At 32.5% G+C, this 16,885-nt stretch overlaps 2 protein-coding genes across 2 annotated transcripts in view; one reads left to right on the top strand and one right to left on the bottom strand.

The window, feature by feature from the left end:
- Positions 1-9,634, top strand: part of LOC124542959 — a 46,116-nt gene extending 36,482 nt beyond the window's left edge. Inside the window, exons 7-24 of the mRNA XM_047120920.1 lie at positions 2,214-2,377; positions 2,955-3,131; positions 3,858-3,978; positions 4,123-4,230; positions 4,335-4,478; positions 4,912-5,000; positions 5,164-5,332; positions 5,594-5,719; positions 5,803-5,956; positions 6,033-6,168; positions 6,426-6,523; positions 6,950-7,014; positions 7,358-7,503; positions 7,690-7,833; positions 7,944-8,061; positions 8,285-8,358; positions 8,723-8,803; positions 9,506-9,634. Coding sequence (XP_046976876.1) covers positions 2,214-2,377; positions 2,955-3,131; positions 3,858-3,978; positions 4,123-4,230; positions 4,335-4,478; positions 4,912-5,000; positions 5,164-5,332; positions 5,594-5,719; positions 5,803-5,956; positions 6,033-6,168; positions 6,426-6,523; positions 6,950-7,014; positions 7,358-7,503; positions 7,690-7,833; positions 7,944-8,061; positions 8,285-8,358; positions 8,723-8,768 — 2,079 coding nt within the window. The 3' untranslated portion in view covers positions 8,769-8,803; positions 9,506-9,634. The remainder of the gene's footprint in view (positions 1-2,213; positions 2,378-2,954; positions 3,132-3,857; positions 3,979-4,122; positions 4,231-4,334; positions 4,479-4,911; positions 5,001-5,163; positions 5,333-5,593; positions 5,720-5,802; positions 5,957-6,032; positions 6,169-6,425; positions 6,524-6,949; positions 7,015-7,357; positions 7,504-7,689; positions 7,834-7,943; positions 8,062-8,284; positions 8,359-8,722; positions 8,804-9,505) is intronic.
- Positions 9,635-16,299: 6,665 nt separating this feature from the next.
- LOC124543353 overlaps positions 16,300-16,885 on the bottom strand; it is a 59,525-nt gene continuing 58,939 nt past the window's right edge. The window contains exon 11 of the mRNA XM_047121553.1: positions 16,300-16,677. Coding sequence (XP_046977509.1) covers positions 16,550-16,677 — 128 coding nt within the window. The 3' untranslated portion in view covers positions 16,300-16,549. The remainder of the gene's footprint in view (positions 16,678-16,885) is intronic.

The raw sequence follows: 16,885 nt of genomic DNA, 5'->3' as shown, positions 1-16,885 counted from the left end.
GGAAGGTCAAATGCCTTATAGCCGTCGTTCACGGAATTCTTAACCAATTCTTACACTGTCAAGGAGCTGTCAGAGTATTCGAATGGTAAACTAACAGCCTGTAAATGATCTGCAGCCTGGCTGTGGTCTCGTGTTGAGGTCACTACGCTGTTCTAAAACGAGATAGTGGACGGACTTGTGGCAGATTTTTTTTTAAATTAGATACATGCAAGGAAATGTAAACCAGCTTATTGCTTGTCTGGATTAGAGCCATCGTAACAACTGCACAATCTCGGTACGAGTTGAGTGTCGAATAATTGGTGATCAAATGGTCCTAGCAACAAGCCTTTCACCAAATCCTTTATCTAACAACTTACATCGCCATGTCTCGTCAATTATCATAATGCGATGACATTGCTTTGAATCATCCCAAAACATCTTTTTATTCCAACTTGAATATAATAAGTAGAAATTTTTGTTGGTAAAGTTGGTATACTTGTTAACCCCAACATAGCCGCAATTTCATTGCAATTACATGCCATGTTCAGAAATTAGGGTAATCTTCGGAAAATTATTCGGGTCAATTGATACTGACACAATAGAACCTAAGAGCGAAATCCAGAAAAGGGGTGAGTTGGGCGTCCTATCCAATTATAATCGTTGATTCGCAACTAAGTGAAATTAGTATTGGCACAATTCTCGAAACATTAAATTATTCGATTTTTGAATCTCATTTATGTCATTATATTATCTTTGCACTAGAAAAATATATTTAACATTATTTTTACTGTGCAAACAATAAATCGTATCAATCCCCTTAGATACAACTCTGTTATGTAAATATTATGATTAAGCTTACAAAAAATTAGACATAATAATTTTAAAATCAGTTTCTGCATATGCACACGACTTTTGATTAGTTTAGTGAAAAATTCAAAATTTTTATGTGTCGCTATTTTAGATGTGTCTCGGCTAAATCGTTGTAGATCTGCTGAGTGAGTGTTACAAAATGTATTTTATTGTCTTCTGTAACTAACATTAAAATGATTATATGAACACTCATATACAACCAAATACACAAAAATGGTTTGAAGGGTGGATTTTTTGAAACTTTGATTTTCAGATACAAAGGAGACTGTGTACTGACGTCACTGATATTGACACACGGATATTATATTGTCTTCACAATGCTATGAAAATGAATACCATATAAATACGTTTTTCTTTAATATCTAATTTAAGTCTATGTATTTTTCAGACCGATATTATAAACGCATTTGCCTATTTTGTTAGTAACGATGCATGAATAGTAAGTATAATACATATTTGTATTTGACAATTACGCAATGAGAGCCAATGTTATCCGTGGGCATAAATAAATATTCAAAGGTATTGTCTTTGGAGGTTGTACTCTTCTTTACTTCCGAATTATAAACCCTTACATATGGTTAGTGATGTTAATTCTACCGAGAAGAATCGAAAAAAAACTCTACGATTACCCTTTACAAAGGAACATACAACTAAATTCTACAGAGATCAAGCAATATTTTAAGATTTTTTAATCAAATATATATATTCTAGAATACAGTAAGATTTAAAAAATAGGACACATATATATTGTTACTTATAAACTAGTATGTCTGAAGCTATATTTGCCATTGATTAATTAGTACATATAATATTGTCAGTCCGTAGTCCGTCCGTAAAACGATGGCTATGTAGAGTCTATAATGAAGTACTCGACAATAAGAATCTTATATTTTCATTGCTAACTAAACCAAGAATTGAATAGGTATAATTCAACAAATATAACCGTTAAATACTTAATATTTTTAAATAAAATTAGTAAAATACTCAACAAAATGGTCTTTGTTTAATCGTGTACCTGTATACAAGTTATGTCAAGTATGTATGTGTATTACTCCGATACGTCACACGGGTTTTGAGGCCTGCGGCGAATAATCAAATTCCTTCTCAACCACAAAATTTTGTGAAATGTACGACACATAGAATATATAATTTATTGTATTTTATTTCAACTAAAATATAAATTAGTTGTTATTTTGCAAACGTTTGATTAAACAGAGATTTGCTGAATTATAAAATTAAGTATTTTATTTAATTAATGCAAGAATATACTTAAAATCGTCTCAGATCGTAATGATCTTTTACGAAAAAATAAATACACAAGACTAAGTTTTATAGATACGTTTACATAATAAAAATATTGACAGGTTTACATTGGTGCGGCGCACGCTTTACAAAACAAAGGAAAAATGTTAAACATTGAAACCGCCAAATTGTTTTCTAACTTGCCTGATGTGCTTAACGCCAGTCTTGCTTTCTGGCATCTGGCTTACGTGCCTATGTTAGCGGATGCTATTCAAAATTCAAAACCGTAAGTATGCTATTTTCTCGTAATATAATTAAATCATGTGCATTTTTCAAAGGCCTCTTAAAAGATTGTGTTTATAATACAAATATACAGAATCTACATATATACATACTGCAAAAAAAGAATAGTACTTGGTGTCATTATGTTTCGGTATGAAGGTTAAGTGATAAACTAAAGGCACAAGTATCACAACATTATAGTTTTCTACATTGGTAGCGCATGATGTAAGATTGATGAATATTTCTTACAACGCAATATCACCATATTATTAGATGACACATTTGCCCACCTGCCTACCTTCACTATAAAAAAATCATACAGATCGCGTAACGCGTAGCCATCTTATATATAGATGTTAAATTCTATGATTATCATATCATAATTGTAAATATTATTATTATTAACTGCTCCGTTTATTTAAATTATGTATTAATAAATGTTTGGCATATACTAAGACTACGGTTCCATCATGAAACGGACGCGTGTAATTCACGTCAGTAGCTTCATCATTCAGTTATCACGTTACAGAAATCTGTATATTTTATAAGATTTTTTTATATTTTTTTGTGTGTCATTTCAGTTTCAACATGCAATTTATGTCCAATGGTTTCTCGTTCTTTAGAGAAATCTTTGTACCATATGAAAAATTTGTCGTTGAACAAGGTAAACTTCTAGAGTACTACCGCAAGAAACAGCAAACGGAAGCTGAATTCGCAATGTTTTTAACGTGGTGTCATAGCCAGAAAGAATGTAATAGGTAGGAACATTTATATTTTATAGTATTTATAGCTTTTACGATACTTTCGATACGACTATGATTCTATTTGACAAGACGTTAAACGGTAACGATAACATTTTCATTTGATCGCAATAAACTAACAATTTGTTAGTAGAATTGCCCTCTACTTATTTGACAGGGCAAAAGTAATTGCTATCCTTTTAAAGTCCACACATGTGAAAGAGATGTCACATTATTTGTATGGTTGTGTTGGTCGGTTCGTGATATCGTCGACTGACGAGTTCGAAGCGTCGATGTCAAAGCGCCCGTAGGGTTGTCCCTCATCGCGATAAATTAATAAATAATGAAAGTATAGTACGACACAACTTAGATGTAGCATCGGCAAAATTCGTAAAACCGATTACATCCGAATTAAGTACGTCATTAATTATCAATGTTTATTTCTCATTTGAATATGATCTTTACACAAACGTAACAACTTATAATATCATATGACCTAGTATATTCGTCAATTTGACATGTCAATTTGCTTTCTCGGATCGAATTGACGCGTGAATCTATAGCGACGAATAGCGTCGAATGGCGCGATAGGCAGCTATTTCTATTAGTTGTGTGAATCCAGTAATAAGTTTTACGAATTTAATTATAAACTACATCTAATTTGTGTCGCACTATAATAGTTTCGTGTATATAAATGAATGAGAAATTTGTTACTAAGTTACATTTTTATTGTTTTGTTTTTAGACTTCAGTTGAATGACTACCTGGTAAAGCCAATGCAACGCATGACTAAATACAGTCTGATATTAGAGAGGATTCTTAACCATACTGACGATGCCGATGAGTATATGGCTATTAAAGTAATGGTAACTTTCGTGTTTTTCTATATATATGTATAGTCTAATGAAAAAAAAATGTTGCTAAACTAAAATAATATTTTTAACTCAATTTTTTTTGACAAATTTATTTGTTATGACTAATTAATTATGTACATTTATTAAATTTTCAAGGTACAATTGGCGAAAAATATTCTTGTTGACCTAAACCGTTCTGTACGGCAACGAGAGGAAATAGATCAATTAGATCAATTGGAAAACTCCATTGAAGGCTTCACTATCGTAAGCACCGTGATAATGCTTTAAATAGCGATATTTTTTTAATTAGATTGATGAATAAATTTTTAATCTTTTTTTGTTCTGAATTTGAATTGATTTAATTCTAGGGTGTGAAAGACGACGATGTTGAGAAAATTTGCAAATCGCTTGGCAAATTGAATGTAAAAGCCCCTATGCTCTACTGCCTCCCAATCCACAAACGAAACCTCATTCATCAAGGAGAGCTTCGCTTCCGAGATGGCGCTAAGGAGGCAAGAATTACCACTTCGCCATTCAATTATTATATTTTATCGAGTCTTACCTGAACGACATCGATACGAATCATATTAGCATAAAATGAAGTCTTCGCCATATTGTTATATCCGAATATGCACCAGTTTTTTTTTAGAATTAGTATCGATGTCGTTCGAAAAAAAGACTCTTTTGAAAGGCCATTTCCGGATGCATCCGATAATTAATTATTATATCCACATTGCGTTATTATTATTATATAAATGCAAGCTTGCGAATATTTTAGTATAAACAAATAAATGCTTCTGCGAATCTTGAAAATTTTAAATGACTGTATGGCTTATTTTTTCTGTGTTCTTGTCAAAGAACTTTAATATCATTGACTTAAGGAAAATAATTGTGATGACTTTTTAGATTACTTTTTCTAGATAAAAAAATGGTGTTTTATTTCAGATTGATGTCCGTGTATTGCTTCTTACTGATATGCTTCTAGTTTGTCGGAAACTAGCTAGAGGCAATGCTTATCAGTATAAGCAGATTAGGTAAACCTCTCTTGATTGTTATTATTTTAATAAAGTTAGAAAAGTTAAGTAGCCTTTAAATTAAATGTTAGATACTTAATGGCTGGCATTATTACAAAGCGCAGCGCGAATTATATATTTATGTTACGTAATTACTCATTTTAATTATTTAATTTCTTTGTAGGCCTAAATACATGGTTGACAAGTTGGTTCAGATCCCGAAATACGTTGGAAAGAATAACAAAGATATCTCATGCCTCTTATACATACTGGTGGATGATTTAGGGTCCCCATGCACCAGTTTCTACCTCTCCGAGATGCCGAAGGACCCTAAACCTCAACATACACTAAAAGTATTTGATTAAAATATTACACTTTTTTTTTCTTAATTACTATAGACTGGAATATTTAAGCTGAATGCTTCGTGGATTACAAATGAGGATGACTTCATCAATATATACAGATAATAAAACAGACAAATCCTAGATAGATTCACTTACCCTCATTTTTGAAAGACCTACTTAATAAATCCAATCATCAATATCTCGTAATAATTTTTGTCACTACTTTTTTCACTTTACTATGTTATGTATGTTTAACACTTACTTTTATAGATGTGGGAAATGAAATTTAAGGAGGCAAAGTTGACTTATGAAATAGTTACATTGATGTCCAAAAATCCTGACAAGGAAATCGATAAAGCTGAAGTGAGCAGATTTATCGGCTTGACAAATATAAGGGTAGGTTACGTTACTGACTGATGTTATCGCTACCTGTGTTTGCCGGTCTTATGACGCATTTCGATAATATATTACTATTTCAGTTAAGTAAAGAGGACAAAATTGTAGAGACTGAGGCACGCGAACGCGTGGCTACAATGCTCCATAGGAGCATGGGGGCTCCAAACGAACGCAACTTTTCTCCGATACCATGGAATACCCAAACGTTCGACGGTACACCTTATTCGACCGATCAAAGTATGAATTTTAATAAAATCAATCACTCATCAACTGACATTTTATTCGAATAAGATAATTAACTTTCAAATTGTAGTTCTCATAGGCGCAAGCATTCGTCAAACTGGGCGCCATAGAAAATGTAGTGTCGTACATCGCACTTCCGTTATACAACCACCGGCTGATACTACTCCTCAAGTGTCTCAATCAACCAGTTTCCAGCAAGCTTCAAGGTAACATGGGTGTACGAGTGATATAAAACAATATAAAACAATGATTATAAAAGTATTCCGCACGATATATCACGGTATAGTATACCTATATAATAATATACAAACGAAAAATTATGTATATTATGGTATAGAAATATACAACAAATTATTATACGAACAAGTCATAAAGACCCTAAATAAGAGGTTATTTGTTTCACTTTCGTTACTGATTATAAATTATTAATATCGGAAATATCGGGTACGTGCCCAATACACAGTTCGCAGTCACAAGATGAGCTACAGGCTGCTCCCAGGCGGGTGGTTAAGCGCATCAGTATTTCTCCGGATCGCCTTCTACCGCCACCTGACACAGCTGGTATGTTACACGATGTTATAATTAACTATATGAATATATTTATTACGCAATTGATCGTGACACTAGTTTATACGGATGCAAATCCCTCTACCTCCTCTGCGTCCTGGTTTCGATTTGATTTTCTTCCATCACATATCGTAGTAGTAACTTTTTTTTACATATAAGTACATCAGTGTTCTTTTTTTAAACAGACAAGGAATAATAATATGTTTTTAGTAACTGATATTTTACATACACTGTAGCTTAATTTCAATGTGTATTTTTTTTGTATTCACATTTTTGATGTGATAGAATACATTAGTCTGTATCATACATGCGTTCCATCATAGTGCGGACGTTCGCTACATCATTTAACGTAACTCTCGGACAGTGTACTCTGTCACGAGCACGTGGCGTCTGTATCCAGTAATCGAGCTGTGTTTTCAGGTGGTTCATCAATCACAGTTCGGGTGACCGAGAGCGAGTCTGAAATATCGAGGCTAGAAACACCGGTACTCATTTTGCATTACAAATCTATGCGATATCTTAAATTAATTTGTGTTCAAAATTGTTGCATAATAGAAATGGCCTTTTTAAATGTGTAATGTTTTCCCTTTTTATTTACATATCTTTCTTCTCTCATTTAATAAAATGTGAATGTTTTTAATCAAATCAATATTTAACGAACATGATTTAATATACTATAAAAGTTTTATATGTTAACTTAACTTGTGTCTAACTTCAATAGTGCAAAATTATTAAAAACAATAATTAATCTAACCTAATAATCGAAGGTGCTTAAATATTGCCACCATAGATTATAAAATGCGGCTAAAACTTATAAAAACTTTTTAGATGCAACTATCACCGTCAAAGAGTTCGGAATGCTCTAGCAGTACGCAAAATACACTACGTGTACAGCCACAGAACAACGTCGCGACACTTATTTACAGCTTGCCTGATCTGACTATCGAACCCAGTACACCAAGATCCACATCAAGGTATTTTGGGTCAACATATAATTAGTATCGCCGATTCCATTCATTCATTCATGTTAGTAATACGCTATAATATCGAGGATCAGATGCTTTCTGATTATCCGATAAGAATAATATCTTCTCTCATGTAAATACGCTTTGAAAGGAAAATAAAAAAAATGTTAATATTATTTAAATATATTATCACAGCCCTACACAACCAACAGCATCAGAAAGAATGTACCAATCACATAATGAAACATTAGAAAGGAATCGTCTGATGACGACTCAAACGCAACAATATCTCACACCTGACAGTCGAGGTTCGAGCTATCCACCGCCAAGTCCTACCAGGTATTTATTCCTGAACATTTGATGTCACATGAAGAAGTTCGGAAAACTTAAAAACCAATGACCATATATTTTATAATATTCCTACTTTCTCAATAATGTTTGTATTTTAGGGGGTCGTTAAAACGTAGTCTTGCGTTCTCATACTCATTTAAAAATCCACCACTGTCTAAAATGGGTCACGTGAGCAGCCAGTCGCAGCTAGACACTCTTCAGCATAGTCAATCACAGGTGATTATATAACATTAAAAAATACGATAATTTCAAATTCTAGACTGGTCATTGTATAATTTTATATTAAATGTACAAAACAGTGATACAAAAACTTTCAATAAAATTACCTACAATTTATTTCTAAATATATTTTATCAGGAATCAATTAAACGTTTAGCGACGAATTTATTTTTAACACTTTTTTGCAAGATGTTTATTTTAATGCAAGAATTCTACATAGGAGGAACGAGGTAGCAGTCCGAAACCGGGAACTTCCGAAAAAAGTGATAAGAAATCGAAGCTTTCAAGCAGCAGGTAAGCCCATCGGTTTAATAATGATGACCTATCTTACAAAGAGGGTAATAGAGCGTGTTAAACACAAGCTCGATAAACTTTCCACACAGTTCCACAGTTATCCAGAAGATGAGCACCATATTTAGAATCGATATTAGGACATTCGTAATGGTTGGAATCTTATACGACGTCAACCTTAAAGGACATTTGCCAATAATTGTCTTTAACCTAGCCTGGTATAAGGTTCTTCTTTCGAAGTTAACATCTCATTTACATGACTTTTTAAGTGAAACTCATGGAAAAATTCAAATCATGAAGACCTGGGTTCAAAAATTCAAAATTATTAGTTACATAATATTTTTTTTACTAAGTTTATTTTCATCAGCTCGTTCTTCGGTTCGGGAGGATGGCATTCAAAACGGGATGGATGACACCAAAAGTCAAGGCGCTTTATGAGGCTGTCAAGGTGAGAGAAACGTGAAATTATCATACATGTATATAATTATAGGTGGCGCTTTTTTCAATTGGTTTACCTAGTTCTTTAAATAAATATGACGTACCAGAGTGTGAAAAAATATCCGTGTATTTTATGAAATTTTTAAAAAACCTTTCAAGCCAGGTCTACAGCAGAGGAAAGAACTGTGAAATCTCATTAATTTAGAAGCCGTACTGATAACGCATATTATCAACCGATTTCATTATTGACAGAGACAATCTTTTAAGCACACACATCTGCATTCAAATTCCTTGTCTACTTCCCAGAAACTGTTTTATTCACATACAGATTGGCTATTAAATGTAATATACAGTATACACCATTAACGAAATCTATGATGTGTTACATTAGTTATTCAGTGGCAACATGGGATGATCCCATCATTGACAGATTGGCTGAATACAGGTCTGGAAATCTAGAGTGCCATTAAGACCAACAGTAGCCCTTAAAATAATTCAACTCCACCGCACTTTGTAAATTAGCATAGAAGTCAAAATTACAAATACATCAAATAACTAAACTTAACCAAAACAAATGAAAATTACACAAACATATCCATGTAATTAGCTAACTAACTAACGTATATATGAAGTTATATATAATATGTATATGTTGTGGCTAAAACGTATGTATCAATTGTTAGCTATATATTACTTTCTTACGTGATTTTAGGAGTACAACTAGAGAAGATGACGAAAGTAAATCCGATCCTTGTCACAGCCGTAAAGGCGAGAGTCCGGGCCCTAGCCGCAGAGATGTATCGCCAGACCCATCCCGGAGAGGAGAAAGCTCCTGTTCTAGCTACAGAGACGAAAGCCCTGGAACAAGTTACACTGATAGGAGTATTAGGGACAGAAGCACAAGTCCAAGTCATAAAGAAATAAGTTCTCACAGCCCTGGTCCAAGCCAAAGAGAGAGTTTCGACCGAAGTAGTATAGAAATCAGCTCGGGTCCAGGTCATAAAGACAAGAGCCCTGACTCAGATAGTAAAAGTAAAGCTAAAATCCGTAAAGATAAATATCAAAGCGGCCAGGGAAGCAAGAGCTCCGACTCCATGAAGAAAGAAAAGAGTCTTAGTTTCAGTATTAAAGATGGAAGCTACGACTCCAGTCATAGAGACAGTTTCAGTCCCAGTCATAAGGATGAAACATATTCAGACCAAAAAGAGATAAGTCCTGTCTGCATAGATAGTAAAACTGATAATTATCCAAGACAAGAATCATCGAGCCTCAGTCATATTGAGTATCTAGACGAAGAACCTAGTGATAAGGAGAAGAGCCCTAAGACGAGCCAAATCGCTGAAACCTTGAGTGTTAAAATAGAAATTATTGATAACAATCAGAAAGATAAGCCGCAAAGCTCTAGTTCTAGTCCTAGCTGTGAAGATAAATGGCAAAGCCTCAAGGAGGTTTATCCGAAAATGATTCAAAAAGAACCAATTATGAAAGAACCGATCCCTGGATTGAGTCGTGATATTTTCATGACTAGTATTAGTACTATTTCAGAGATGTCTCAAGATGGATCTACTCTAACTGAATATGTTAGTTCTAGTTTAAGCAGATGACGGCGTCGATGGTTTAGGAGGGAACGCGAACCTATTAAGAAATCGAAATGGAACTGGGCTTTCAAATGGTGCAAGTAGTTTCGTCCCTCTTAAATAAACCAATACCAAAACCACATTGACTCAACAAAGACTAATGAAATGAATGTTGATAATGTTATTAACGGAATGATAATAATTGATGATGATAATTCACTATAATGTGATTGATTAGTTAGATGTTAAATTATTATTAAAATAAAACCCAAAGTGTAGAAAATATTTTTAAATTAGGAGTAAAAGTCGAGGGTGAAATTATTGACTTGTATATTTTATTTATTTTTTAATTCTAATAATTCTAGCCGTCCTTATGGTTTGCTATATAATAAAATGTATTTATTATACATATAAGACAAATACTTCTAAGCTTAAAAAGCTTATTAGCGCTTAAAGTTTTAGATGCAATTAGGATGCCATGTGATATTTTACTTTTACTCAGATTAATATTATTACGCTATTTAGAGTGTACTATCTTAACGTAAACACTAACGTATCTATGGAGTTGTAAATTAAGCAAATATATTATTGACTATAAATGTACCTAATAGTAAGTTTTAAAATATTAAGAATTTTTAATATTATATAAAAATCCTTTAATAATCATATAATAAGAATGTAATAAATTCCTATATATTTAATAGATATAAGTTTAAATTTTAATATATGACGAGGTAATTATTACTAAATATACAGACAAAAATATAATCAATGTAATTGTTATTAGCCTAGTGTAAAAAATATTTATTACAGTAAAGTAAGTTGTTTAACGACATTATTTATTGTTTCGTATCAGAACGATTGAATCAAAATGAGATCCTAAGAAATAAATGTTCATTATTAAAAAAAAATGTTTATTTTTTTAAACCATACCTTTATCTTTTAAAATAACATAAATTTATAAACGAAATACAAAAGAATGTCTTGCTACATCTTTCAACTTAACTTTACACATTTTTCCATCATCACCTCTGCAGAATAATACTAAATTTAATTTGTGGGGTATTAATGAGGCCTTTTTAAAGGATAGTATTTACAACATTCGCCTGTGGCTGTTATTCGAAACAATCGGTTTTTTCGGTCTTTAGCATATACTGGACCTGGTCTAGCCCACAATCCTTTTTTCAGGCAAGGTGCCCATAAAATAACTATTAGTGTAGTCAATAGCAATCCATATATCATCCTTGACGTTGTTATATATTGAATATCTGCAAATAGATTATACAGATTATTGTTGATACACAGAGGATTCTGTTAAATAGTCAAATTTAAATTTCATCACTCTAAATTTTATACTTACTCTTGATTAAAACATTGAAGTAAGTAAGTAAGTAAGAAGTATTAACGAAAGAAAGTACTTTAATAGTACTTATTAATTTACGAACATCACAATACTCTTCACATATAATTTTATTTAATATAAAACTGACATTTGACATTGTTTTGACAAAGAAAGGTTTATTTTATGAAATCCAAACTGTCTATGGCACGATATCTTTAAAAAAATATTAATTATGAAGAGTTGGTAGGTTTTGTTGTTTGTTCGTTTTATATACGTAGACCAACAATTTTATCGAATTTGATATTTTACATTATTTCAGTGAAAAGTTTATATTTCATGTTAATACACGATGTGTATTTTTAAGATCTTATTATTTAAACTGCGTCAGAACGAAAACTGTCGTTTCAGAATATTTCATGGAATCAATCATAAATTTTTTTACTAAAAATTAGAAAAAACACCATCGTATCGTATCGACATAGAAAAAGTATCATCGGATCGAAAAAAGACATTACGGGCGATCAGTTCGCTAATGTTGATATTTCATTGTTGTAGAAGTATTTCTTAGTATATGAAATCCTTAGAAGTCCCCGTGCGAAGCAGGAGTTATATAATTATCTTAATATATTCTACAAATTTACAAGATGTTAATAGAAAAATATCTAAAAATAGATACAAATAAATATACAAGAGATGTCATACTGTACGTTGCAAATACATTTCAAGATTAAAAACTTATTTTTAATGGAATCTTCAGTAGTACTATGGAATATAGATTGACATTTTTCAGCTCGTATTTTAAAGCTCACTTGCGAGGTGGAACTTTTGTTGTCTAAAACATTATGCCTTGTTCGTTTATGGATGATTAAAACGAAAAACAATTTAGATATTGATACTTCTTACAGTTGGGTACATTAATATCATATTGGTACTCGACCTTTTTTAGTTGAATTATTTTCCCTATTAAAATATCAGACAATCGGATTATAAGACTGAAATGAAAGATAGTGCCTCTGTGTTTGCATGCATACTTGTGCACCATCAAATGTCCTGCACATTTGGTTGGTTTCCCTTGAGATTTGTCAACTATATGTAGGTTATAACAACACCAGCCTGTAAATTCCCACTGCTGGGCTAAAGGCCTCCTCTCCCTTTAAGGAGAAGGTTATGTAGGTTATACTTAAAGTAAATCAAATTTGTAAATGATAAAGTGTATAGTGATTTAAATTAATAAATGATCATGTCTGAAATCTTCTAATAACATGAACTTTCATCATCGTACGATGTAACTTTCAAACGACGGCGACCTCAGTGGTCGAGTGGTGTGTACATCGGTTTTCATGGTTACGCCACTCCGAGGTCCCGGGTTCGATTACCGGTCGAGTCGGTAGATTATCATTAATTTTCTAAGTCGTCTTGGGTCTGGGTGTTTGTGGTACCGTCGTTACTTCTGATTTTTCATAACACAAGTGCTTTAGCTACTAACATTGGGATCAGAGTAATGCATGTAATGATCCTATATATATTAAAAAAAAAATTAAAAGGAACCAATGAATATTCGCTGAATGAACGCAATTAATCCCTACAAGGTAGCGTTACTTTATAATTTTAAATACAACAATATAAGCTTACTCATTTGTTAATCGTGCATCCTTTATTTTCATATACCTAAATAAGAAATAGAAGGAGATTACTATCACAAAGAATTCCTGTTATGCTTGTCGCAAAATATCACGGCCAACTGACATCTTGCTCGATTTTTATATTCCATTGATTATTCGAAGGAGTTAGTAATATGCACGTAAATAAGGAAACCACGTCAGCGAATCCCAATAAAGTCTTCTCTAAAGTTTTTTCTTTGCATTACGATAATTATTAGTGACGTGTCGCAGTTACAATTTATCACGAAGTTTAATTTCATTTGCGTGTCCCAACTTTCTTTAACTTTAAACAAACTATTTTTGTGATTTTAAGCAAGCAGAAAACACTTTTTGAAAATCTATGATGGCTTAGGAGTAAAAACATATTAGTCTTTATCGATGGTTGTGGGTTCAAACTCGGTCAGGCATTCCTAAATTCACGGGTGTTTTAATTGGTCTGTAAACCCACTACATATACATTTTAGAATCTACAAACAATACCGTAAAAAGAGATTAAAAGGATCACTCGAAACAGAAAAACCCTAAATATTATTATTAGCCTAAGTACGGGATTCGAACTCAGCGACTTCTGCGTTTCTAGCCAGACGAACGAGACGGTTACTTGTAAACTGCACCAATATAATGTTGTTTTTAAAAAATAATACCACGTGATCCTTTCACATAACTAGTTGAACAATAAAGTTAAATAGATGGTAGCTGTAATACTTTCGAAGCTTCTTACTTCAAACTACTTAAATAAATTCGTCTTTATATGTTCGTTCTTACTTGCAAACATATTTATTTCTTTTCTTATTGAACTTTGTAAGAAGCTTGCATAATATTTTTAAATGTGATTTGTATGTTTGCTAAGAGTGAAGTTCTTTACATGTGCAACTTAGCAAAGATCAACAGCGTGGAAGGAATGGTGTCGAAGTTGTTTGAAAATTAAAACAAACTTCCATCTTTGCTAGAACTTCGATATGCTATCGTCACCAACAACAGGGTGACTATGAAATATGAAAACTCATCTATATACATAATTCTTCCATCGAACGACATTACAGACCCTTTTAGGACGACCAAAAGTAAAATAGTATAGTCCTTCCTATAGCGTAATGTAAAGTCGAATCCTCCACAAATTTGGTTCAATATTTTAATATTATTTTTATGGTATGGCTGAATATTCTCAGAAATAAAAATGAAAATTGCTTTAGGCATTGGAAACGAATTACTAGAAACGTGCGTTTGAAGGGATAAATGGCATTTTCGACTATGATCGACATCGGTTTGATGCGTACACCGTATCACGTATACACTGAGTGCATTCGAAAGCCCATCAATTTTAACATATTCTATATTGATAAAAGATTACATATGGAACGTTTTTAGGATATGTATGACAAACGTATAATAAATCCACACATTTATAATTACGCATAAACAAATTATGCGAATCTTTGGTACTTACGTCCATAAAATACATAAATGTTTATTAACTTTAGTTCTTATTTTTAATTTCATGAAGTTATAGTACGACACAACTTAGATGTAGCATCAAAAAATGCAATGAAATCGATCACTGCTGATTCACACAACCTATAGAAACAGCTCCCTATCGCGCTATTCGTCGCTATATATTCTCGCGTCAGTTCAACCATGTCAAATTGACGAATATATTAGGTCATATGATACTGTAAGTTATTACGTTTGTGTAAAGATTATATTCACGTAAGAAATAAATATTATTTGCACTTAATTCGGATGTAATCAGTTTTACGAATTTGGGCGATGCTACATCAAAGTTGTGTCGTACTATACCTTACTTAATAGTGCTTCTAGATGTATTCAATTTCATATGTATGCAATGTTATTTTCTAAAGTTGATTATATCTTCAACCACAAGTATTGTTATTCAGTGGTTTTTAACTTGAATCCCATCTTTACAAACTATTCCGTAAAATCTTTTTTTTAAATTGATATTGCACGGTGATGATGATTTTGCTTCTCGTCGCATCGGATTTCCTATTCCCTCTCCATTCGAAGTTCTAAATTTGCATATTAATTGCCAAATTAAACACTAGAAAATATCTTTGTGTGAGGAGAACAGGCGAAAGAAACTCAGCACAAGTTTAAAATACCCGTGACATGTGACAGGAGAAGCCGTCCGTAATGAAAATCAAATGAACCTAGTAAGCGCCAAGACACCTCGTTGAAATATTTATAAACCGAAAGAGATTTAGAAACGAATTTAATTAATTAAAAAAAAAACTTTTGTTAAGCTAAGGTTTACATAAGTTTCAGTAATACTTTTTTTAAATAAAAAAATCTCTCAACATTCGTATAAGCAATCATTATTCTCTTTACCATCATGAAGCGTATTAAAATCTTGTGCTTTTAAAATTTTTACTACTTCTCTGTTATGTCTTAATATCATAGAATCAAACAGAAGAAGTTACAGTACTACAACAAACATAATATTTCTAAATTTCAAATTATAACCCACTCACTTCCAAGAGTCTAATGTTTACCAAAAATACACTGCTTGGTGTTGGGAGTGACAAAATGAACCTGCCACAAGTTTTTATTAAACTATTGGACTATCGAGCCGGGATAGTCCTTGGTTTGAAAGCAGACAAGCACCAACTGTTTTCATGTATTTAATTGCCGCTTATGTTGCACATATCAAAAGTTCCACGTGTGTCTCAAACCTTTCACCGCCCGGCAATGGCGGAAACAGTCCAAAACCTTTTCCAAATAAAAGTGCTTTCAGCGAACATTTTAAGTAACTATTCAAATTATTTTAACAACATTTTTTTACGCGAATAATTGCATTAGGTATTCTGTAAGTATTTGAAGTAAAAGTTAAAGAAATAAATAAACGTATTAATTTATTTTAATGTAAAATTTTGTTTTTATTTATTTAATCTCAAAGTGTACAGGTTTTAAATGAGATGAGACAACACGATGCAGGAGGCGACGGAGAGCATGATAACAATACGTGTCGTAACATATAATACCGAAGCTTATAAGCTTCCATTCCAGAGAAGTTACAAGTTCTTAGGAATTTATTGTATTTTCATAAACGTTACAATAACTTCAAACAATTTATCTAGAAAAGTTCAAACAAAATAATATATAAAAACGTAAACTGAAGTGACTTCTTCACTATACGCGTGTCCATCATTTTGTTAGTTCAGTTACTTCTTTGCTGGAACATCTGGTACATCGAACTCGCTGACCTGAGCATCCACGAGTTGCTTGCTTCGCAGCTTGATAATTGCATGACTGGGCACATTCGGATCCTCCATTTCGAATTCAATTAGACCTGCGCATTAAAAAATTTAGTGCATTAGCAATCCAATGAACGGAGACAGACTGACAGGATATAAATTGATAATTGTGCTAGGCCTAAACTAAATAAATGAAATTGATTCACAAAATCTAGAATATACGTTTAGAATAAAGGGCTTATTAGGGGAGTAAGGGAATAATCATACAATAAACTTGACGATCTAAACGTACGTAGATTCTCA

The sequence above is a fragment of the Vanessa cardui genome, chromosome Z (genome assembly GCF_905220365.1).
Source record: "Vanessa cardui chromosome Z, ilVanCard2.1, whole genome shotgun sequence".
Lineage (NCBI taxonomy): Eukaryota > Metazoa > Arthropoda > Insecta > Lepidoptera > Nymphalidae > Vanessa > Vanessa cardui.
This window is presented reverse-complemented; position numbering and strand designations above follow the sequence as displayed.